At 30.2% G+C, this 27,810-nt stretch overlaps 1 protein-coding gene across 1 annotated transcript in view; it reads left to right on the forward strand.

The window, feature by feature from the left end:
* LOC142317499 (lachesin-like) overlaps positions 1–27,810 on the forward strand; it is a 345,180-nt gene that overhangs the window by 277,915 nt on the left and 39,455 nt on the right. The window contains exon 5 of the mRNA XM_075354060.1: positions 24,051–24,179. Within this exon, the coding sequence (XP_075210175.1) occupies positions 24,051–24,179 (129 nt within the window). The remainder of the gene's footprint in view (positions 1–24,050; positions 24,180–27,810) is intronic.

The following is a 27,810-nucleotide window of genomic DNA, read 5'->3' on the forward strand; positions in this document are numbered from 1 at the left end:
CAGTATCAAGCCCGAAACAAATAGAATTTTTTTAACAAATGCACTATATATTGTACATTGTCGATCTTCGTGGCGGAATGGTATCGTTTCGGCCTTTCATCTAAAAGACCGCGTTCGAATCCCGTTCAGGCATGGCTTATTCCGCGTGCTACAAAAATTTAATTATCAACCTTAGGTATCTGTAAGTGGGCGTAAGCCTGTTGTTACTGTATAAAATACATAGATAAATAATTCCATTTTTGTTTTTTTTTTAATTCAAACTTAAATTTATGATTTTAAAAGTTAAATAAATAAAACTATACGTAAAATTCTGGAAGCAGACTTTTAAGAGAAACCGACCATATACAAATATTTATCAAACAAACTGATTCTATTCTGAATGCTGAATACTGTTTACATCACCTAACAGCAAGCACTAAGCTCATCAATGTTATGAAACATCAAGTAGTTCCACAACAATTAGATAAAAAACCTGCAACAATACTTCTGATATAAAACAAAATAAGCTAATCTTACATACTGTGGAGACTGAAATGAATTTCATTCCAGCTAGTGCAAAGGAACTTAATGATAGAAACAAACATTAATCATCAAAAGCTAAAGTAATTGAGAAATAAAGACTTATACAGATTTTTCAACAATTAAAAAGGCACAGAAAAAAAACAAACAGAAAAAAATAAACACAGAAACATTTTGTACTGTTTATTAAACCAGTAAAAAAAATATACTTCAAAATATAACATATAGAATTCCTCAGAAGAAAGAAAAATAATTTTAAGATACGTTCTGTTAGAAGGTTTACGTAAACATAGATTTGGAAATGCTTTGTTTTTTAACTATAGCTAGAAAAAAAATTTTTTCATTTAATTTTTTCCCAATAATTTCTTTCTAATGATTTCAACACGGTCTCATTTCATCATTGGAGCAGAAATCATGGCAAAATTTTTCAAAAGGCAAACTCTGTTCATAGCTCCCAAAATCCATTTCTGAATATGTGTTTATATGAACTTTTTTCACCAGTAGAATATACACTGAAATCTGTTTCACTGCTTGGAAAGACAACCTATATGATAGTTTTGTAAATAAAATAATAAGAAAGTAAATTTTAAGGGTTTTTTACGATAAAGAAAAATTTGTAATCATTTGATATTTATTAGCAAATTCGATCAAATAAAGAGTTAAACAAAGATATCCCCTATTGGTATTGCCCATTGACATGGTAAATGTAACATTACAGTATATACAAAATGGCTCATAAGTAGTAGACCACAGTTAGAATCGTCTAAGTTTTAGTGGAAGTGCATTTCTCTGTCGGGTTTAAAATAACAGTGGTGTCATATTGCAATGTTCCAAAAGCATTTATTTTTTTTTAAGATTGCTGCCAGTAGTGTATAAATAGGTGTACTGCATCAAAATTCTAGATGGCGTACTCAATTCAAGATAGCGGACAGTCCGCCATCTTTGAATGACGTCAAGAATTCAAGATAGCGAGAGCCTGCCATCTTGGATAGTGACGTCATTGAATCAGCAGCAAGTCAGTGGAACCAAAGTAATACGGAAATAGGAGTACGGCGCCAAACACCAAGATAGCGGCCAAGCCGCCATCTTGGATTCCAATATGGCAGTGTCCGCCATCATGGAATAACGACATGAATCCAATATGGCGTCGGTCGGCCATCTTGGATTGTGACGTCATTGGCGCCGTAGCCTGTCCGCCAACTTGGAATGACGTCACGAATTCAATATGGTGGTGGTCGGCCATATTTGATTGTGACGTCATTGGGGCTACTAGGCCGTCACCGCCGTATTGGAATATCCCTGTGGAAATTTCCATTTTCCCTTAGCGGGATATTTGAAATTCTGCATGGATACCACCTTGAGTAATATATTCCCTTTGAATATTATTTATAATAATAATTTAAAAGGTTGGTACCGCTGTTGATCAGCTGTTGTGTAGCGGTCGATTAGAATTAAATAAATAATATTTGAAGTGAAAAAAGAAATTGGTCGGCTAGGATTCGAACCCGGTCACGACGGGGCTAACTGACGCCTCACAAGGGGGCGGCGGCTGTGGCTGCGTGTGTATTCGCGTGCGTGCGCTGACGTAGCGGCGCGGTTATGTTGAAAATTCGAGGTTTGGCGCGCGACTGAAGAACAGCTGACGAATATGATCTAAGGTTGAGGGTCCTATTTTGAACAGCTGTTACAGTGGTAGGCGCGAAAGCGCCACACCCTTCCGACCAATCACAGCGTAGGATTCAAAGCAGCTGCACATGCGCAACACGTAGACCGTTACTGCTGCTATCACACCACCGCTGCAGACATGTGCGTACATAAAACTTAACACTAATCACAAATATAAGAATGTGCTAAATTATCGTAATGCAAAATTCTCTACCTCTCTCTCTCACTGCGTGTGTGTGTGTGTGTGTACGGAAACTTCCACTAATATATCCCGTAAACATTCATTCAGCATTGTGTGTGTGTGTGTGTGTGTGTGTGTATGAATAAAAGTTTAGAAGTTTAGACGTACCTCGAGGATGATCATGGTCGTCGTGGCTGTTGCACCGGGAGACGTCACCCGCTACTCTAGGACCCGGACTTGGCTCATGCACCAGTAGGCGGTGGAGGCAGTGGCGGCGCCTACATGTGTTTTTGCCTGCGTTGACGTAGCGGCGAGTTGTTGACAGTTCGAGGTGTGACGCGCGACTTAAGACCAGTTCACAAACATGGCCTAAAGTTGAGCGTCTTATTTTGAACGTCCGTTACAGTGGCAGGTGCGAAAGCGCCACACCCTTTCGACCAATCACAGCACCGGATTCAAGGCGGTTGCGCATGCACAAGGCGTAAACAGTTACTGTAATACAAAGTCCGTTACTATTCAAAAGAAATACAAAATCACCCTACATTACAGTATGATGAAACACTCATACAAAATTATGTTGTTGTTAAAATCAGTAATGATTTTAAATAGAGAAAATAAAATAGACCATAATAAATTTGATTGGTCAAGTATATTTAATTACATAAAACACAGATACATAGCTAAATTAGAATTTGCATTCCATCCAGAAAATAACTATACATTTTATATAAAACATCTATGTGTACTTCAAGACTTTCATTACTTAGAATCAGCTTGTAAACAATTTGGTTTAAAATACAAAGTGTTGTACGTTGAAAAATGTATTCATTCGAAAGAAACAGTGAAAGATTTTATTAGTATCAATGCCTTTCGTGCACAATACAATAACATATCCGATTATGAAAACTTCAATTTAAATCAAAGATATTAATGATAGTAAACAAGTCTCTCTGTAGTTTTTTTTTTGCTCGTGGTAAATTTTTGTAGTAAACAACATAATTTTGTATGAGTGTTTTGTAGGTCTGTAGGGGAGAGATTTCACTCTAGAAAAAATCTCAACGCGCCGCGGTTGCTACCTCCTGGTTGGTGTGGAAATGCAACCACCAATTTTTTTGGTGTTAGCTGACGATTTTATACATAGAATACAGGTCTCTATCTTTATTTTTTTGCTCGCGGTAAATTTTTAATTTTGTACGAGTGTTTTGTAGGCCTCCAGGGCAGAGATTTCACTCGTTAAAAAAATCTCAACGCACCACGGTTGCTACCTCCTGGTTGGCGTGGAAATGCAACTACAACGCTATAATCCATCATACTGTAATGTAGGGTGATTTTGTATTTCTTTTGAATTGTAACGGACTTTGTATTTCAGTAACTGTTTACGCCTTACGCATGCGCAACCGCCTTGAATCCGGTGCTGTGATTGGTCGAAAGGGTGTGGCGCTTTCGCGCCTGCCACTGTAACGGACGTTCAAAATAAGACGCTCAACTTTAGGCCATGTTTGTGAGCTGTTCTTAAGTCGCGCGTCACACCTCGAACTGTCAACAACTCGCCGCTACGTCAACGCAGGCAAACACACACGCAGCCGCCGCCTCCTGGTGCATGAGCCACGTCCGGGTCCTAGAGTAGTGGGTGACGTCTCCCGGTGCAACGGCCACGACGACCATGATCATCCTCGAGGTACGTGTAAACTTCTATTCATACACACACACACACACACACAATGCTGAATGAATGTTTACGGGATATATTAGTGGAAGTTTCCGTACACACACACACACACACACACGCAGTGAGAGAGAGTGGTAGAGAATTTTGCATTACGATAATTTAGCACATTCTTATATTTGTGATTAGTGTTTATATACGCACGTGTCTGCAGCGGTGGTGTGGTAGCAGCAGTAACGGTCTACGTGATGCGCATGTGCAATTGCTTATTTATTTGATTCAAACCAACCGCTACACAACAACTGATCAACAGCGGTACCAACCTTTGAATTAATTATTATAAATAATATTCAAAGCGAATATATTATTCAAGTTGGTATCCCTGCAGAATTTCAAATATCCCGCTAAGGGAAAAGGGAAATTCCTACAGGGATATTCCAATATGGCGGTGACGGGCTGCTAGCGCCAATGACGTCACCATCCAAGATGACCGGCCTCTGTTATCTTGGATTCTTGACGTCATTTCAAAATGGCAGATGCTGCCATCTTGGAATCCAATATGGCGGACAGTTCGCCATCTTGGATTTGAAGCAGTACTCCTATTTCTACACTACTGCTTCCTGCAGTTTACTGAAAGAGTAGCTCACCAACTTGGAAGAGGACCTACATTTGGAACAGAGTGTGGTGTGGACTGATGAAGCTGTCGAGTAGCTCACCAAGTTGGAAGAGGATGTGTAGTTGGAACAGAATGTGGTGTGAAGCGAAATTTCACCTGTCTGGTAGTGTAAACATACATAATTGTGTTTACTGACGAACACTGAATCCAAATGTGGTAGTCGAGTACGATGATAGTCCCAGCATCATAGTCTGGGGAGGTGATATGTACAAAGAAGTCACTGGGCCTTTCTTCTTTGAAGAGAGTGTCAATGGTGGGAATTACCTGGAGCTCATTAGGGATGCTGTTTACCCTAGAGAGACCTCTTTGATCAGTTGTGGTGGCAGCTGGATGGAGCTTTGCCTCATTATGCCATAACAGTACAGAGTCATTTGGACCAGCCACTCCCTTGATATTGGATCAGACATCACAGACTAATTGAATGGCTGGCCCACTCCCCTGACCTCACCCCATCAGACATTTTCCTGCAGGGCTGTTTAAAGGATAAAGTTTATTCCTGCAACATCAACACTTTACAGGACCTGATGGATGCAATTGCTGAAAAATTAATTGCTATTCCTCATGCTATGCCTTTGCGATTACAGGCCTGTACTGATGCTAATGGTATGCAGGTTGATCACACAATGGAAAATCGATATTAAAAAGCCTTGGTGTTACAAAATAAGCAATCTATTTTCTTTTATGCCTACACTGCTAGAATTTATGGTGAGTTAAAGTATGGTCTACTACTTATAGGCCACTCTATACACTATCACTTATGAAAGAAAACTTTATTATAAATATTTAGCTTAAAAGGTGTATGAGGTCTTAAATTCTGATCAGACAATTTTTTTCGCTGTTATCAAGAAGACTTACAGCAAACAAATTTGAGCTTCTTTGTAATCAATTAAAATAATAAAATTATTATCTGCTTTGTGGTAAATTGCATTAGTAGCTGAAACACACTAGAGTAATTCAATTACTGGTATATAAACAGATGACTCTATGAAATTGTAAAACATAAGAAAACAAAATTTATTGTCTCCTAGAATAGTTGGCATGTTAGTGCCAAGGTTAAACTAGCGACACAATCCTGCATAACAGATACAATCCACAAGGATGTGGTGCACAGTTAGGCGGCAGTAAAAATTTACTGACCCAAAATATTCAGTAATATATTATTACTCACCAGTAATATGCACACATTAAAAACTTAATCACATTATTATTTACAGTATATTTTTAAAAATAAGTAAATGATGAAAGAACATGAAATCACCATAAGCAGATATCACATTCAGCACAAAACAAAATTAAACATAAATAAATACATGCTAAACAATAATTATGCTTAGTAGCAGAGAAAGAGAGAGAAAAAATAATAATAAACTAATAATATTATCAAATTTTATTCTTTATAAAATATATATGTATGCTAAAGAACAGTAATGTTGTATTCAGGAAACATTCCACATTACAATTTAAAGTTAATAAAGTCTTTATTTATTTTTTTTTTAAATATATAGATTATAAAAGTATTTTAAAAGAAATATTTTATTTTAGAATAACATTTTTATGAAAATTTGCATTGTTAACTTAAACTTTTGAAAACATACATAGTTTTAAAACAGTGTGTTGTATATTACAGAAACTGAAAGTAATGGCTATCAGTGTTAATAATAGAATTTATCCAAAGTTAATAACAGGGTTATAATCCATTATTTTGGTTTTTGTTTTTCAAAATTTGGTTCAGTTGTTTTCTCTTATGAACTACTCAATCTAGAGAATTACCTCAAAAAACAATGAAACTTTTTTTAGATAATCTGACATAATTTTGTTGCAAAATTTTTCAAGGCAGAAAAACCAATAATAATACCTTTTTAAAATTCAGTAATTATAGTAAAGATTTTTTCAAATTAAAATGCTTTGATAATACATTCCTACACCAGAAAGAAAAATTATGAGAACATAGAAAAACTATAAGAGATTACCTTTTAACATTACAAGAGACGTTTAAGTTATAAATATTGTATAAGCAATCTAAATACGTGATAAAGATGTAATTGACAAGTAGACAAGTTTGGTAGCTAATTTTTGTTCTCAATAACAACTTATTAGTGTCTATCACTTGCAGTATAGTCATTAATAATAGGGTATAATGAAGGTAATTCACGTAATAATATCATAACACCATAAGCCCACCTCTCACTCTCTATTCCACCTTTATTGTCCTCAGCTTGAATCATGTTTATGTTTAATAATGTAACTTACACTAAAGTCACTTCCAAACTTTTAATTTAGTAAAATAGTCAACTAATTTCAACGCTACTTTTAGACCACTTATTTTTTGCAAAATCATCTAGTAGAAAAATAACATTACTTTTTCACACTATAGAAATATTAATCTTTCCATCTACCTCTTTCAGAATAAATCAGTCCTCATTTAATATACCTAATATATATAAAAACATTATTATTTAAGACAGTATCAGTGAATAAAAATTAACTACTGTGAATAATATTATATTTACATTAATATAGATATGTATTGTAATATTCACATAATTGTCCTAAAATTATACCATGTACCTAGCAACTAAGATATACAGGCATTTTTGAGGTAATATACAGAATAAATGAAAGAACAAAATCTGGAGAAATAAAATCATTGATTAGATGATGGATAGTTAGAAGTTCCTTAGTAGTTACTACTTTAGCCAGTACAACTGCTAACTGATTGCCATAAATCCTCAATTTTTTTCACATTAGCCTAGATTTCCTCAAGTGAGGTCGAGAACTAACAAAGAAAATAAATTTACAAGAGATAGAGTTGCAATGCTCATTAAAAAAATATAAATATTATTATCAAACAATTCAAAGTACAGAAGGCACATAATTAACATTAAATGTTTTGTTGTAAAAGTAGAGAATTTCACGGAACACATGTTCTTTAGCCATGGTCACACCAGTTATAATTGTGACATCAATAATTTTTTTTTTTTTTTTTAAAACTGACAATCATATAGTAAAAAAGAAATGATTTTGAACAAATTAGTAAGTAAGTCGCAAAATGTTTTAAATTATGCACTTAAAAACTGGCAGAATGTCTAGTAAATAACATTAACCCAAGAACCAACAGGTTCATTATGCCTCAATAGAATTTTTTCATTTTTTTAGTTGAATGTTTCAAGTAACCATTTAAAAAAATATTTTTTCTAGTTTTTTTATATTTTTTAACAGTAGAATTAGGCACTTGTTTTTTAGTTTACTTTTCCAAATCATAAATTAGATAATACAAATCATAATATTAAAACATCTTTCTCTTGGGCCATTGTGAACACCCACAAGCCGGTTCTCAGCTTGAAGTTGGTTCACAAGTTCTCAGTTTTCAGTTCAAAGTTGTCCACAATACACAATGCACTTATAAACACCACTTATGCTTATTTGCAAAGCACAATAACACTTAATTAATGCACCACTCACTAAAACAGGACAATTAATATTTGTATATTTATTATATTCTATTTTATTTTTCATTTTATTGCATTTTCATGTTTTTATCATTGATACTCTTAAATTATTTATTATTTATATCCTTATTATATTTTCATCAATATAAATTAATTTAGTTCATTAAATGTTACTTTTGTTTATACACATGTGGCTGAAAAGTAACTTACAACCACTCTTACTTCTTTTATAATTTTTAATTTTGTTTTATTTTAAAAATGCAATGAAGCAAATTTTTTATCATTTCATATATCTTTTATATCTTTTTATCACTTCACATATCATATATTTTTGTTGATGCATAGATGTACTGAAAGAGATAATTTGATTACTTGAAAGGTAGATAAAGTATAATAAAAAATAAAAGAAAGCTTTGATATGATTGAAAATAAAAATGAAGCCAAAGTTTATCAATATCAGAGGTTTGAATGGAAAATCATTATTATGAGAAAATAAAGAGCTAATAAGTGATAGCAATTTGTAGAGAAAATAAACAGAGAGGAAAATTATCAAATGAGGGTTCGAAGAAAGATGAGGAAATTGGTGATGACATCAAAGAAATCTTCTTTAAAATTAGAATTGTATAGAGCTCTTAAACAAAGAAGAGGATAGGGTTAGTTGATATATCACCTGAATTACAGTCTTATACATGAGAGCTAGGTCTGGACACATTATACAGATTAGTACAGACTTTAAACATGAGTAATTAATTGTTAGCATATAAAAAATATGTAAGCCAATGAGTGTGAGAATTTCTACACTACCATTCTAACCTCTCATAAACTAAATTTGCTCACTAGGATATTCTACAGCCAAATAGATTGTATAGTTGGCAGCAATTTCAGAAAGAGCTTGAGTACAAGGAGGTCATTCTGACTCTAAGATTAATCTTATAAGGCAGTTTAAGAAGAATAAGATAACCTATATGATATTGCTGGTTTGAAGTAAACATTTGATAATGTTAGTATAAAGGATAAATTTTAATAAAAATTGAAATGGAATATAGGAAAAGAAGAAATATGTACTATCTGAACAAAGATCAGGTAACAGTGGTAAGAGTAGAAGATGGAGGAAGAAAAGAAAGTTCTGATAGAACTAGAATCAAATAAGAGGTATTTAAAAAAAATACTTGTGTGAATTGTGGTGCTTTATGACAGTGAAACAAAGGCAAGAGGAAAACAGCAAAATTTAATATAATAGATGCCATTAAAAATAATGTGAAAATTATGTCACGTAATGCAGTACAAATAAGGCAAATTTTAAAGGAAAGATTTTTGTGGCAGAATCTATAAGATAATCTAAGTGTGTCGGTAATCATCAAGTTTTAGTTAATTTGGCAATAGAGAGATGTGGAAAGGAAAGAAAGTTTAAAGAAAGGCAGAGATTGGAACATAATAACAGATATATGAAGATGTCAAACACAGTAGTTATCTTGAAGTAAAAAGGAAAAGGAATGAATAATAACACCAAATCAATTAAATTAATGACTGAAAAAAATCTATGGGGTTTTTGTTTATTTTCTATTATTTCTTTCTACCTATTAATTTATGTGTGTATGAAAGGAGCATTTACTTCAAGGTTCTTTGTTCAAAGAACATATTCCCAGCATCTCTTTTTAATATTATTGTAACTAACCTTTCTTTTTTCTGATGTATTTTTTCATGTTTATTCATTTTCCCATCTTCTTTCCTTCTTCTTCTTCTTAATCTGCAGTCCCTCAACAATTTATGAAATTAAATGAAACTCCTCTTCTCAATTTCTATGAATGATTCTCTTCTCTAGCTTTTACTCTTTAGTTCCTTTCATTCCTTAATCACTTATGTCATTCCATTTTATCCCTGAAATTATATTCAGTTTTATTTGTATTCACAAATTTTTTTCTTTGCATCTCATACTCAACTGATTTGCTTCAAAAACGTTTTTTTTAATAATTTTTTTAACCAACATTCTTCAATTTTAGTATGCCCAGATCATCAAGATCTGCCAAGTGGTTTTCTGCCTATGATTTTCCTATACCAACAAATTGATAAATACAACATACTCTGAAGTATTCAAATTAAAATAGTTTTGGTTGATAGAATAATTAATTCATACAAGGTACTGAGAATGCATATGAGAAATACAAGCAACAGAATTAACCTTTGAAATCACATCATTAGTAACATTATTTACTTACAAGGATAGTAAATAAAAAAAAACATTTAAATTTTTCACATAGAACATAAGTGCCATGAGATCACTATGCAAAAAATGAAATTCAAAATCATTCTACATCAATAAAATATTAAACTTAAGATGATCAAACACATTTACCCACTTATTAAAGAAGTTTCCTGATTATTTTTAGGTGGACATTAAGAACAATGTTTTGATACCACTGAAAGAAGGTGTCATCTGAAAAGATTTTTGAGAATAAAGTTTTCATATTAAAAAATTATTATTTATCATCAAACAGAATTTATACGCATGTATTTTTTTCAGAATATTTTAATTTTACTAAAATATGCAGAAATCTTCTACAATCTTCTGATTGTGTTCTAATTTATAATTCATTCCTTTTTTTATGCTACTCATTAATTTTTTTTCCAATACATCTAGACTCTTTTCTGTAGAGCTTTATTGCATGACTTCAAAACTTGTACTTTTCCATAATACCCAGTTTTATTATTCATATTAATAACTGCTTCAGAAGCAATGTTGATTTTTTTTTTATTATTATTATTTCAACCAGTTTTTCCAGCTTGCTGCTAGATCTGGGTGTGTGTATGTGTATAGACAAATCCAATGTCTGCTACCAGCTTGTCTGGCCTGCAGCTGCAAATGCAAGTGTAAATGTACCAATAAACATATAGTCCTGAACATAGTCAGGTCGACCACTCCTGAAATGTGGAGTTAATTGAAACCCAACCACCAAAGAACACCAGTATCCACAGTCTTCAATATCCAGTCAGTTATATTCAAATCCATATAAAATCAACTAGCTTACTTTACAAAGACTCGATCCTTAGAACTTTTGACTTTGAATATCAGCTGATTTTGCTATTGAATTGATGATGAGTTTAACCACTAGACTAACCCAACCAATTGATTTTTTTTTTTAATTTTATGATTTCAGATACAAAACTAACAATATATTCATGATGGGAAAATATAAAAGTGTTTAATTATTTGTTAAAACACCTTTCAAGTGAAAGAAAAATACCTATAATCTAATATGTCTGTATTACAATATGCATCAAAACATGTAACCTAAATGAATAATTTATAGGCCGTTTTATTGTTCAAAATTTTCATTTAAATTAGTGGTAAGATAATTTATAATATACTAAAAGAAAAGAAGGTTAAAAAATTAAAGAAAATTTAAGGATAAAAGTAATTATAACTGATTAAAATTGCAGCTACTCTACTTGTGCTCAATATTTTACTTTGTTTTCAAAGCCGTTCTCTTCTTATTAATCCAGTCTGACAACAGAAATTTTTTTTTATTAATCAGGCTCTTTTATTCTACAGTTTTAATTAACTCATTATGTAATTAAGAAGTGCACTATCACATTAGCATAAGTTTATATATACATAAATTGCTGATTTTTGTTGCAGAGTGGTAGCATCTTGACCTTTCATCTGGAGCTCCTGGGTTCAAATCCCATCTTGTGATCGTTTTTCAAACGCTACAAAATTTTCATTTCATAATCCCATGCACAAGCATCCAGCTTATATGGTGAATAATTCATAAAAAAAAAATTGTGCGCGCGCACACATGTATTGATATAGTTACCAGTCATCTCACGAAATGAGTTTTTAATTTAGTACAAAGTATAAGAGAAACAAACACCATTAAAAGATATCAGTCACTATTGCTGCACATTATTATAAAATACAAAGTTAATTTAGAGAAGATAGCGCTTTTAAAATTTTATAGAATACATGAAGTTAGTTTTAGTTGCAAATATCAGTAATAGTATACTTCTCTTTTCCTGCAGTAAACAAGTTGATTAACAAAAAACTTATAGCTCAGCTCAAAATATTAATCACTGAAATGTCAGTTATATAAAAAAAGAAACTGTTTGATCTAATAAAACTGTCTTTTGATATTTATCAAAGACCGTAGATTTTTGTTACTTAAAGAGACCCATATAAAATTTATTAACATTTTCTACATCACAGATTTTCTGTCTGCAGATTTCTAAAATCTTTATATTTTTACACTGTTTTCAGGTTTACATTTTTTATACAATTGTTTTTATTTTTTTCTTGTTACATTTGCTTTCTCAATAATTATGCTGTCTTAGAGTCTTGTGTAATCACTTAAAATGTAAATCACCAGTTATTCTTTGTTTTATATATAACATTAATACATTGTAAATTGAGGTTTAATTTTATAAATTTATTTCAATTTTTAAATGAATTAATTTAATCATTTATTTAATAAATTAATTTAATTAATTTATTTTATTTGCTTATTTTTATTTTTTAAATTTGTTTTAATTTTTTAAATTATCTATTTCTTCTTTTATTTAAACACTTCAAACTGTTCTACATAAACATAGAAAACTAAAAGTATAATAACGAAATAAATGTATTCAATGTATAACAACAAAATAAATATGAATATATTTTATTTCAAGAAGTACAAGTAACAAAAAATTCAACACTCATAAATGTCACACTGTTAAAACAATGAAATTGAGTTTTTTATGTTCAACATTAGCAGATATGAGTAATGTGGATAGAAAAAATACCAATTTTTTTTTAAAAACAAAGCCTGTTTAAAGTCTACTGAAAAAGAAATTTGCTGAATAGAAATATAATATTCCAGGACAGCAAATATATCCATATCTGTCTAAAAATAAACCATCTGAAGAATGGTAAATTCCATTTTATAACTTGTGATTTAACTAAAGTAAAACCATTATTTGGTTTACACCCTTGTAGACAACAATAATTTCTTTTTCACCAATTTAAGTTACACATGAGTAGAGGTAGATAATATTTTAGTACTACCAATTAATGCTCAAGTGAAATAGCACCTGGATTGAATGGTGTGTAAGAAAATTATGCGACTTACACTACAAAGTTCCCTGAGGTTTCAATAAAAGTATTATATTTGCAAAGGTGGTACTGTACATGATTTACATAATTATGGAGCAATTTACTGACAATTTCAAAATTTTAAGAAATATATTTTAAATTATAACATAATGAGTTCTTTTTTACTTCCTTGATGAAGTAAAAGAAGTATTGTAATAATGAAAAATTTCAGTTTTCAGATTTCAACGGAAACAGATTTCAGATTCTCAATATCCATTTCAAGAATCCCTGAATCCATTTTGACTAATTTCGGTGTGATGTCTGTAAGTACATATGTATGTATGTATGTATCTTGCATAACTCAAAAATGATTAGCCAAATTATGATGAAATTTTGGATTAGGACTGTTGTAAAATTTAGTTGTGCACATCCCCTTTTGATTGCAATCGACTAGACCAAAAGTGACCAAAAAAGTCCAAAATCTGAAAAGTTTGGAATTTAGACTTTTTCTTAACTGCAGTAATAACCCCTGATTGAGAGCTTTTCAACGATAAGCTGGTACTTATTTTCATTGGTTCCAGTGTTATAGCCAATTAAAATTTAAATTAATGAAATATTCGGATCTTATAATGGGAAAGCATATCGGTTTGAATCAGACTTCATCTCTTTTTTTTTTAGCTTATTTTTAAATTTAATTTTTTTTAACTATTTTTTTAATTTAAATATATTGAATTATTAACTCATGATTGTAAAAACATTTTTACAATAAATAATTATTCAATAATAACATAAAAAAAAAAAATGAAAAGAATCAGAAGTTATAAGTGAAATAAAATTTATGTAATTTTTAAAAATGTGTATGCAGATGTAATTTAATAGGTTTATTACTGATTATTTAATTACATTAATAAGACATATGTGTATAAGTAATAGATTTGGCGAAACATCTGATTATTTAATATTAATTAAAAATTATAATTTAGAATCTTATTATTTTTGGATTTTCTAGTTTAATTTCTGTTTAATTATTCTGGAATTTCTGTTTAATTTTATCTATATTAAAGTTAACTACAGAGTGACTGAAAAATAAAACCTGACAAGAGCAACATGTACACAGAGGCATACATGCCCGATCTTTAATAAACTGCAAAGAATTCTTATCTTTTAGTTCATTACTCCTCTGATATTTTCGAGCAATATTCTCCCTAAGTTGGAATTAATCATCATTTTTTTATTTGCTTCTTTTTTCTCCAATCATTTAATCGCTCTTTGCTTTGATATACTTCTTCTGATCTTAATTTGTGTATACAATCTCTATTTTTCAAATTTTCTCTCTATATTCATCATCCTCTCTTAATCTTTTTATTCTTTCGTTGGTCTTAATATTTTCTTCCTCTTTATATTTATCATCTTCTCTTAATTGTTTTATTCTTCCGTTGTTCTTAAAATTTTCTTCCCCTTCATATTCTTCCTGTCGTTTTTTGAGATATGTATCTTCGTGTTATCCCTTTTTCTTATATATTTGTGTTTTTATTTCATTTTTGATTTTTCACCAAATAATCCAATAATAAAAACTGAAGAATATTTTACACTGTGGATTAGTTTAATTATTAATGTTTATTTATACGACATACCAGAAATCTAAAACTTCTGTTAATCAGCAACTCACAAAGACACGAATAATACTAATCTAGTATTACTCTATCCTAATATTTCATGTAAGAACGTTTAATTAATAATTGTATAAATATTTGATGTTAATAAAAACTAATATTTCAGCAATTGTGTTACTGTCCATGTTATTAATAACTGGAAGATCGTATCTCACTTTCAAATGAAATAAGTTTAAATGAAGTGCAGTAAAAAATGTGTATATGTAATTAAAAGGTGTACAAGGAAGTCATGTGGTGTCCACATGAGATTTTTATTTTTTTGTGGTCTCAGAAAAGTACTCTATTTCCACTTTAATTTTTTTTAAATTACTAATGAAAAGCCATTTGAAGAAATACTTCAGATGACAAACTTTACAAAAAATTCTCTTACATATTTTTTTTGTGGTTATTAGTAAATCATGCCTGTATTCTACACATTTTTTACTGATAAAAATTCAGTAATTGTAATAACAAAGGAACCCTTACAGCTAGTTTGTCACATTTTACTAACTACAAATATGTTGAAATTTTTTGATAAAACATCTACATAAATGTAATCCCCCTTTCAGATGCAGATACACAATCTACAGAAAAATGTTTTGTAAAAAAATTGAGGAAAATAATAACAGTAAACAAAATTGCAATAGTGATATTGTTAAATTTATTGTTAACGTGGGCATGAATTAGCAACGTGGACATGATATAGCAGTTCTGACAGAGAATCTGGTATATTGTATAAACTTCTCCAACCACGGTTGATAGATCTGCTGTTTGAAAGAGAAAATAAACCTGTAGCAGAGTAAGTGTCAAACAATTCCAAGTTAGGATGTTCCACCAACAAGTTTCTTTAATAAATCAAATAATATTACAACTTATTTTGTCTCTCAGTTGTAGTGTATAGAAAAAATATTGCATAACAGTATTTAAAAAAAATAGAAGTTTTTTGACTTTAATGACAGGCTGCTAAGGATATTAGCTATTTATCCTCATACATTTAACACAATGTCCGTGAATAAAGGCAACAAACAGGAGAAAAACCAGGAAGGTATTTTATCACCTGTTCCCAGCAAGCAATCATCATCATCTCCATTTATTTTTTAGATAATCAACCACTCATTCATTTACTAGAAAATATCATGAAACAAGAGTCATGACCATTTTGCTAACACCTTTTAGGCTTTTGAGGAACCATCTGATGTTACAGTTTTCAAACATCAGCCTTTTATTTGAAACCAGTTAGATATTCACAGATGTCACTATGATGTCAGATATTCACAGATGACAGATGTCTTTTCTACTCTGCAACCAAAATAACCAACTATCACATTGGTTCTTCCTTTTTAATTTGTTTGTTATTCTCCAACATAAAACATAACATCACTTGATATAAAAACAGTTGTTGGTATTACTCTGCAAAATAAAGAAAGATTTGTTATATTACAAAAAAAAACATCTGATGTAGACACTACATGACTTCCTTGTACACCTGTTAAATTACATATACGCATTTTTTTTAAATGAAAAGTACATAAAATTTTATTTCACTAATAACTGCTGATTTTTTTCATATTAATTTTTTTGTTTTATTGTTGAATTATTATTTATTATAATTTTTTTTTTAATAATTTTTAATAAATACTTAAATTTATTATTAATAATTATTAATAAATCAATATATTTAAATTAAAAAAAAAGAGTTAAAATAAGGAAATGAAGTAAGATTCGAATAAATGTGCCTTCCAGATTTTTTGGATTTTGAGCTTTTTGCAAATCAATCAAAAGGGGAGGTGCACAAGTAGATGTCCTAAATCCAAAATTTCAACATTCTATGGCTAATCGTTTTTGAGTTGTGAGAGATACATATGTACATACATACAGACATCATCCCAAAACTAGTCAAAATGGATTCAGGAATGTTTAAAATGGATATTTCCATTGAAATCTGAAAACTGAAATTTTTCGTGATTACAATACTTCCTTTGCTTTGTACAAGAAAGTAAAAAGTGATAATATTAGATCACAAAAATTGAATATTATTTTACAGAATATAGTTCTGTAATACTCCCTTTTTCTCTTCTATTCCTTTAACAAAACTGTCCCATATTTAATGTGTAACCCTTGATAGCAAATATTTTATTTATTAAGTTTTTATCTTTTTATCTATTATTTTTTTTTAAATAATAGCTCATTTATTTGATTACCTAATTTTTTTTTCAAATCAACTTTGGTTTCTTATTTTTACATAATGCAGTAACTTCATTTTACTTTTATGACCTAACTTCTTTTTTAAATATCATGTTGATTGCCTAGTATAATTTCAATTTCAATCTTCTTATTGGTTTCAAATGTATTAGTAATGGACTGGTTTAGTGTTCCTATGGAGCCTTATTTGCCACACTAATGAATACAGAACTATATTTGTAACATGATTTATATACTAACTAAACTCAATACTTTGAGATAACTTTATATAAATTTTCCCATTTTGATTTTTTACATTGTAAATAAAGAAAATGTAGAATATTATTCCTTCTTTTTTGATAATATCATTACTTTTTTGTACTAAAATTGTAATAAATTTTATTGTTATGCTAATTCAGTAAACTGTTGCAGCAATTACAAAAACATAATACAGTTATTCATTCTTTAACTTTTTTCATTATTTTATTTTCTAAAAAATTTTGTTTATAAATTTTCTAAACAAATAGAGATTGAAGAACTGACAGCAAGAACATGGATTTTTTTCAGAGAACTTAACTACAGGTTCAAACTATAAACATGTGTTGTTTATAAATTATTTTATGCCTTTTGAATATATTTTTAGGTATTTTAAATTTCATATATCTTTTTAAAAAGCTATAATAATCATCAACTGGTGTGTAATATTTATGAAAAAGGGGAATTTTTGTCAGACTTCAAAAAAAGTGTTATAGTCATGAACCAAAGAAAGCAGGGGCAGATAAATGTGAAGAATACAGAACAATTAGTTTAACTAGTCATGCATCAAAAATCTTAACTAGAATTCTATACATAAGAATTGAGAGGAGAGTGGAAGAAGTGTTAGGAGAAGACCAATTTGGTTTCAGGAAAAGTATAGGGACAAGGGAAGCAATTTTAGGCCTCAGATTAATAGTAGAAGGAAGATTAAAGAAAAACAAACCAACATACTTGGCGTTTATAGACCTAGAAAAGGCATTCGATAACGTAGACTGGAATAAAATATTCAGCATTTTAAAAAAATTAGGGTTCAAATACAGAGATAGAAGAACAATTGCTAACATGTACACGAACCAAACAGCAACAGTAACAATTGAAGAACATAAGAAAGAAGCCGTAATAAGAAAGGGAGTCCAACAAGGATGTTCCCTATCTCCGTTACTTTTTAATCTTTACATGGAACCAGCAGTTAATGATGTTAAAGAACAATTTGGATTCGGAGTAACAGTACAAGGTGAAAAGATAAAGATGCTACGATTTGCTGATGATATAGTAATTCTAGCCGAGAGTAAAAAGGATTTAGAAGAAACAATGAACGGCATAGATGAAGTCCTACGCAAGAAATATCGCATGAAAATAAACAAGAACAAAACGAAAGTAATGAAATGTAGTAGAAATAACAAAGATGGACCACTGAATGTGAAAATAGGAGGAGAAAAGATTATGGAGGTAGAAGAATTTTGTTATTTGGAAAGTAGAATTACTAAAGATGGACGAAGCAGGAGCGGTATTGCGGCAAATAGATGAAGAAAGAAGCATTTGGATAAATATAGTTAAAAGAAGAGACAGACTTATAGGCCACATACTAAGGCATCCTGGAATAGTCGCTTTAATATTGGAAGGACAGGTAGAAGGAAAAAATTGTGTAGCCAGGCCACGTTTGGAATATGTAAAACAAATTGTAAGGGATGTAGGATGTAGAGGGTATACTGAAATGAAACGACTAGCACTAGATAGGGAATCTTGGAGAGCTGCATCAAACCAGTCAAATGACTGAAGACAAAAAAAAAAAATAAATAATAATCGTAATACTGATATATTAGCTTAACATCAAAGTGAAACTAATTTATGATTAATCAGTGTACTCTGTTTATGTATTGCTGAAATACTCATTCCACGAATCTTTTCAATAAACTTGTTTAAATGTATGTATATATATATTCACATACATTTAACATATTATTAAAACTGGGTTAATTTTTATACAACACTTATTTCTAGAATTAGAAGGAAACAATCTTAAAAATATAAACTGAAAACACCATTGAAAGAGTCATTGACATAAGAAAATACAATTGACTCTTGATTAATTGTATTTTCTTTGTGTATTATACATATTTTAAAATGATATCCTGTATAATGTACTGTTTGGGTCTTCTGTAAGAGAAGTCTAGATCAGGAAGGAGAGAGTGAGTAGTGCAGTAGAGTTGGTACAACTAGTAGTGGTATGAGGAAAGAAAAATAAGGGGAAGTAATATTGTTCAAATGATAGCAATAAATTCAAGTCCGTGATAGTCGGTGGGTCTCCAATATTTACTTTTCATTTTTTCTACTTATTCTTGTTCATATTCGGCTATAATCACTTTGAAGCACGCAAACCTCTTCCATAAAGTTAGTGTAAAATGAATATATCTTTATATTAAAGATATACAGAATCAGATCTGTTCTTGAAATAAACGTACAGACTAGACCAAAGTAAGTTTTAAAACAACAATTTTTTTTTAACTTAAATCAAAGTGAACATACATGTGTGAGTGCACCTTCAAATTCTCCTGGACAACGTACTTTCCACTATGTCCATCTTTATTTTCCTTTATTTTAATGCACTGATTTTTTTAGAAATTACCAGTAACAACAGCTATTTCAAAATTACCCCCCCTTCCTATTTAGCCCTCAACTCATCTACTTTGCATAATGCTCGAAAGCCAATTTTTTTTTACATTTTCTAGTTTAATTTAACACTACTTTTTCTGCGTTTTCTTCATATTTTCATTAATTTAATTTTTACTTATCATTCCTTTTTTCTGGTTCCCGATAAATAAATAATTTATGCAAAATTCACCCGTATCTTTGTTATGTATTTAAACATTCAAAGATATTGTGACATTGTTTAATCTCATTTGTTATGCTTTTATTAGATTCATTTCTTAAATTATTCACTAATAATGAATCCGTTACCGTTCAAGGTAGTAAGCTGAATAAGAAGGGTAAATCGCTTTATAATGAATATTAATTTTATACAAACAAGCCTCCATAAAGTTTCGTATAGCCCGGACTCCTCCATCTATGTCTCATTTACCCTATTTTATATGTTAGAATGCATCCGCCTTTTTAATGACCCGAGAGATGAGGTCACTTTTCTCTATTTTTGTTTTTATTACAAGGGTAAAGTTAGGAACCGTTTTAAACTTTTAACAGGGAAACGAACCGTATCAGCCTATCGCATGCAGCAAAAAAAAGTTAATGGAATAGATTTTTAAGTTGTTTTGTGTTCATGTTTTTCTCCCTTCTAATAAACGCATACACATACTCATGTTCCCCTCGGGAAAACTGTATTCATTGTTTATAATTCTTCGCATCTTTTTTTTAATATGTACATTAAAAATGAAAAACTTATAAATTAGGTTACACCGTAATGATTTTTTAAGCATGTAAATTTCGAAAAAAAATGTTACGATCTGTAAAAAATTTCATTTATAGTTCAATAAAGTTGCTAATTAAAAAATAATTCTGATTACAAAAGTTACTTTGTTAATCTACAAATGGTTAAGAATATTAAACAATTCAATGTTATTTCCACATAGATTCACAAGGATTTTTAGCGATAATGAGAAATTTACTAGTCGAATTCTATTTTGCGGTAAACAGGAACATACAGACGTCTTTCGCAGGATGACTTGTCATCCTAGACTACAGTAAAATAACAGTGAATAACGCTACTATTAATTAATTTAGCAACATTTTGAACATTTATTAGCGACTGAAATGCAATACCTCCTTCTAAAAGACAGAACGATTTTTTCGGAAAAACATTCGTAGTCAGATCATAGTTTAACACCGATAAAAAAGTCACATACATTTTTATATATTAAAATAAAAATTCTAATATTTACGAGGTGCGACAATAAAGTAATGAGACTGATGAGAAAAAAAATGTTGCTTACCGTTTTAGTTATGTTTAGTGTTGTCTCCTTCAAAGTAGTTCCCCTCTGATTGCACACACTTATTCCAGCGCTTCTGCCATTGATGGTAAAATTTCTGGAACTCGTCTTCTGTAATATCCTCCAAGACCCTCGTCGCAGCTTTTTGGACATCTTGTGTTGTTTGAAAATGGTGTTCCTTGACCGCCATTTTGACTCTTGGAAATAGAAAAAAGTCGCACGGAGCGATATCTGGTGAATAAGATGGTTGTGGTAGTACTGAAATTTGTTTTGAGGTTAAAAATTGCTGTACTGACAGAGCAGTATGGAATGGCACATTATCGTGATGCAGAATCTAATTATCAGCAATGTTGGCACGGACACGAAGAACTCGTTCATGAAATCTTTCTAAAATTTCTTTGTAGAAATATTGGTTAACTGTTTGTCCAGGAGGCACCCACTCTTTATGAACAATTCCCTTGGAATCGAAGAAGCACACAAGCATGCATTTCACTTTTGACTTTGACATGCGAGCTTTTTTTGGTCTCGGTGATCCCTTTGAGCACCACTGCGAACTTTGGCGTTTTGTCTCTGGATCGTATTGAAAAAACCAACCTTCATCACCAGTGAAAACACGGTTCAACAAATCTGGATTGATTTCCGTTTGCTCTAACAGATCGGCTGCCACATTTTTTCGTGTTTCTCGCTGTTGTTGTGTTAGATTTTTGGGGACCATTTTTGCACAAATCTTTCTCAAACCAAGATCTTCAGTTAATATTAGACGAACCGTTTCTTGATTGATGTTGAGTTCTTCTGCAATCATTTTCACGGATAATCTTCGATCAGATCGTACAATTTCACGCACCTTGGTCAAGTTGACATCTGTCCGTGAGGTTGATGGTCGTCCACTGCGGTCTTCATCTTCAACATTCGTTCTGCCTTCACTAAAAATTTTATGCCACCGAAAAACTTGAGCACTTGACATAACCTCCTCTCCAAAAGCCTTCTGAAGCTTACCATAAGTTGTCGTCGCGATTTCACCCTATTTAACGCAAAAATAAATGGCATACCGTTGCGTAATATTTTGCGGTTTCATTTCTCTGACGAGAGACACAAACACGTGTTCACTTATTACAGCACAACTCACGACTGAGCAGTTGCATCAATGTGCCGCTTGGACTAGAAGTAGCTTATAGACCAAGGTCAAAGATCGTGTGCCTACGCAAACTGCAAGGTTGCCATATCTTGCAAAGAAAACATCAGTCTCATTACTTTATTGTCGCACCTCGTATATGTTTTTATTTTAATTTATGTGCTAAACAATTAACATTATTTTAAATAATTTCTTGGAAAACTTATTAAAAATTAAAGTAAAATACTTTTTTTTTATAAAAATATTATTTCTTTTAATATTTTTTTTAATATGTAATTAATGCTTTTTAAATAAAATTGAATTTTCCACATAAATACAAATAATACATGCTCATGCTCAAGTTTTAATTAACCTCGTCAAATGATGTTATCTTCTACTGATTTTATTTTTTTCATTATTTATTACCTTTACACACTGTAATTTTAACAAATATTTATTATTTTTACTTATCAATGTGGATTACAAGCACTTCCCTGTTTTTAAATATTTTTTTTATACTTAGATGTTCTGGTTTAAGATTTTGTTATAATTTCCTTAATCTTTCCGAGTAAATTTTACGACAGTTACTTTAGTTACCCATATAATAGCACACTTATCCCTGAATGTTAATTAAGACCTTACCTGAATAAAAATGTTAATTTACAGTATAAAAATTAGTAAAAATTTTAAAACTGGCGTTTACTGGGAAATTAAATGATGTTTATCGTAAAAACTCTATCAATTTTTGTAAGTATAAGACAAAAGATTCGGTTACAGTTTCAATTTTTGGAATCATCTTTAACTTTTCGCATGACATATGTACCGTTTTAATTATATTTCAGTAGATTCTTCTTATTTATTTAACCTGATGTGATCGATGTTAAACCTGGTGTGACAAATGTTGAACAAAATAATTAATAATTAAATAAAAAAAAATAAATAAAAAGGCCATCAATCGGTCAGTCAAAAAGCATGTTCTCCAGTATTTCTGAAAAATTACTCCACCAAACTTTAAGTGAAAAATTTTAAAATTACGTCATAACTTCCATTATATTTTTCTAGAAACCATCCAAAGAATGATGACAATCTCCCGGTTGTTTGCCAAAACAACAAAAAATGAAAATTATTATAAAAATTAAGAAGTAATTTTCGTTTTTCATTCACAGTTACAATTTAAGTATTTTATTTACGAAACCGCAAAAGACAGTTACAGTTATGCACTATCAAAAATAGTTGTTAAGAAATAAGAATCATTTTAATGTAAAATATTGTAAAAACTTGATACTGTCAAATGAATTTTTTTTTTATTCAAACAATACTAATTTTATAATCACACTGTACAGTCATAACTGTCAGTTGTCATGCATATCGTATTGCATAGGGGTCAACATGACTGATAGAAACGCATTTTACTCAATTAAGAATCAATCTTATTCATATTGATAGATGCATGATTTTATTAATTTTAAATTAATAAGATTTATTGTTCTTTATTAATATCTCAGAGGTTTTAAAAATGTTATAGTTTAACTAAATTATTACAGTTTTTAATTATTATCTGGAAAATAAAGTTATTATTTTTATAAATAACAATTTTGTACTGACTTCCGACACACTGTGGCATATGGCGTAGCATAAGAAACTTTCATCTGAGCGGTTTCGATTCTGGAAACATTTGGAAAGTTTATATATATATAAAAACATCATCACATCATTTATCCTCCAATTACAGAAGAGTAGTTGTACTGGACGCTAGTTGCGTAAGAGCATATATAGTTTTTTTTTTTAATCTTACGCTTTATTTAAATCCAAGTTTTTCACAAAATTCTAAATTGATTTTCATCTTTCCATATGAAAATTATTTTTATTTTTATAAATAATATTTATTTTTTGTTTCTTTAACAGTGGAAAGCTATCACGGGAGTCGTTTAGCACTGTGGAGAGTAGACAGAAGGCAAATGGGAGCATATCTTTGCATCGCCAGTAATGATATACCACCGGCTGTTAGCAAAAGGATAATATTAAATGTTAATTGTAAGTATAACGTAACTGTAAAAACTCATCAAATTTATAAGAAATGAAATATATTACTTGTGCTGTGTACGGTATTTACGATCGTTTTCATAAAGTATTTTACAGAAGGATTGTAAATTAAGGTATAGAAATAATTACTTTAAGAACGAATATCATATGCTATCTGTAAATCGTAAGAATTTTATTTCGAAATGCGATCAGCAAGATTAAAAAATGAAAGTCGCGTAAAGTTATAATTTTTCTCGATTTATGATATCACGTTTCCAATCGTAAAACTTTTATAACTTAGAAGCTACTAACACTGGTTACGCGTTTATGTATTTAATCTCTTTTGAGCATTTGCTTAAAATTACTAGTAAAAGAATATTTATTTCTTATATCAGAGTTCAATCTGAAATCCTTTGTCTTCAATAAAACTATTTATAAAACCATTTTTTCTGAAACATTTAAATGATAACTTTACCTCTCGCCAATAATGTTTATCAAGTATTCTTTTCTGATTACAGTATGAGAACCAATTCCGATGGTTGCTTTTCAGGATGAAACTCAGACAGAAAACTTAGGTCGCACCACTTTCAGCAATTAGAGAAATACAGCAAACTGTAATTAGAAATGAAATCTTAATACTAAACGACTAAGTAACTTCTCATTATTTTTCATTAATTAAACCATATCTTAAGAATGATGTTTAATGTCATTTAATAAAACAACTTACTACACTTTTGTGTATGTGTGTGTGTGGGTGTTGTGTATGTTTTGGGATTTGTGTGAAGTTTTTAAACCACAAGTTAAACAGTAAACAGTTTAAAAACGATATAAGCTACTGTACAAGACTTTTCAAAGATAATATGCATTTTCATAGTAAGACGTATTTTACCGAGCAACATTGTAAAGTTATTCAGACTCCCACTGAGCACAAGATTTTATGCAAAGTTCATCCTTCCCCTCCTTTAGTATACCTGTAATAATTCACTTTTTCATCATTGCGGAATTTTCAGATCTAAACTACAATCTTCATGGCAGCGTTAAGGGATAAACGTTTATGATCTTTCAATAAACTAGAGGTGTAAAATATCAGTACTAAAAATTAAATAATACTTAATAGTCTAACTTATAAATTTTTCCAAAATACCTTTATGATTAATCGTAAGACTAAACAAAGCCTTTATTTACAAATCGCATTAGAAACAAAAATTATTATTCTACTACTTCCTTTTATTTACTTTTGTTATTAGAGAAAAAGAATGAACAGAGTTAAAGCTAACTCTAAATCTTTTGGAAACTCAATTTCCATATCTTTTGTATTTCAAAATATATAAAAGTTTTATACAAGATAAAAATTATAGTTTTTGACTGTTAGCGTGTGCCATTATTGTAAAGTCTTTCCAAGTTGTGAATCAGTAGAAATTAACCGAAATGTACAACACAATCTCTTGAACTGACCCTATTAGTTTTCATTTTATTAGTTTTTATGTATGATTACATGCAGCAATAAGAACACGTAACCAAGAATTAAAAGAATAGTAAAATAATAATAAATGATTTTTTTTCCTTTATTATTTTCAATAATCATTTATAATTACAAAAATACCATATTTTTAAGAAATCTTGATAAGAAAACATAAATAGATTATAAATATAAACTTTAATTTCCTCTTTTTGAGTCCGATGAACAAGGCTGAATTATTTATGTATTGCAACCATTAGATTCTAGAATATTAACGGATTAATAATACAAAATCATTGACAACTCCATTTTTTTTATGTTGAATTATAATTTCTGTTTTTAAAAAGAAACAAAAAGTAAATTTTTTTTAGACTGACTAAAGAGAGTTCGATCATTCATGGGAGAGTGATGAAATCAGTTTATCACAGAACTTCAAAACTGTATTGTAAAACGATGTGGGTGTTTGGGGGGATTTTAGGAACATAAGAAAACAAAACTTTACGAATTAACAAACAAATAAGTAAAGTTTATTAATATTTCTTCATTTTACCATAAGATTGTTTGTTTACAACATTATTTACCCTTAATTAATGCAAAAAAAACTTATAAACTTTATAAATTTCAGCAGGCACCTCGTTTTACTGTTTAATTACACTTTATAATTAACTCGTACAATCGATAGTTTAACAAACCAAAATCTCTTATTTATTTTTTTATTCTTTAACACTGCATTTATATAGGCACCTCTTAATTAGGTTTATTGTGCAACGGTCAAATAGAAAACGGAAATGCCGGACAAATTCAAAGGTTGAATTATTTCCTTGGTAATTATTCAGAATAAATGCAAGTAGAAATAAAAATTGGATGAGAATGTTCAATCACCAGCAGAGTAGTGATGTATCAATGACAAATCCTGCCGCTCAAAAATAAACTTGTTCATAAAACTACTTTCTGGCAGCGGATGCCTATCCGAATCAGATCCACTACATAAGGAGGAAAGTGTATTTTGAACTCAAAGGACCCATCCTTCACCTCCATATTACTGAAGAATATTTTTTGAATCAACCATCAGATAAAATGTTGTTTTCCTCTAGAGAAAAACTGAAAGCATATGCTCAAGCAAGTAACATAACATGCGTGGCCGAAAGTCGACGAAAGATACGAAACCACAGACGAAATTATCACAAAAACATTAGTAACACTTCTGTATAGACAAACATATCATTCTAACCCTCGCAGAAGAAGACACCCATCTTGTGACGATCTCGATCGCCACATCACCCCCTCCGTTCCTAACCCTGATAGACTTTACCGGTGGTCGTCTTTTAGACCCTCTAAACTTGATAACACAAAACAATCATCAGTTAGGTCTCTGTGAGGATGTCACCGATGCAAACGCCTCGGCAGACCTTTATAGCTTCTTTTTTGTCCACTAAAAATTTCGTATAATAAATGATTTAAAACGTAAAATTTATGTTCTTTTCTAAATTCTATGTTCAAATATATTTGAGTCACAAAGAAAAAACAGAAATTAAAGCGCTATGAAAATTAGTGATGAATTTATCGGTTTAAATTAGATTGTGTTATGCTCTCCCATTTAAAGTTAAGTTTAATGTTTATTAATGTACGTAGAAATTTTATATTGCATAATTTTGTTTCATAAAATAACTTATTCTTGAAACAATAACCAAAAGATTAGTATGTAAAGCCATTATTGTAATAAATTACTACTCTTCACAGTAATTTAATTTATAAATTTTCTTTATTAAAAGACAGTTAATCATTATATCGCGTTAGTAATGATAATTTGTTTTGTTTTGTAGGAATAAATTAAATAATTTAATGAACTTTAATTACGTAAGCTTTTTAAAAATTTATACTAACATAAAATTACTGATATACATGCAAAGTGTCTGCTAATGATTTATTAATTTATTTGTTTGTGTTTTACTTAATTTAATTTTATCTTAAAAATTGTATTTTATTTTTTCACATTATGATAAATATTGCACAAATGATAATTTAAGTACAATCCTGAACATTTTCCATTCAGCTGAAAACAAATGTAATAAGGAAAAATTAAAATAGCCGGTTTTTAATTTAAATCGGTCTGAAACTAACTAATATGTAATAAATTTGGCGTTTTATAAGAAAAAATCGAGTTAGTGTTCATATATAGCTATC

Source organism: Lycorma delicatula, chromosome 1, assembly GCF_047948215.1.
Source record: "Lycorma delicatula isolate Av1 chromosome 1, ASM4794821v1, whole genome shotgun sequence".
Taxonomy (NCBI): domain Eukaryota; kingdom Metazoa; phylum Arthropoda; class Insecta; order Hemiptera; family Fulgoridae; genus Lycorma; species Lycorma delicatula.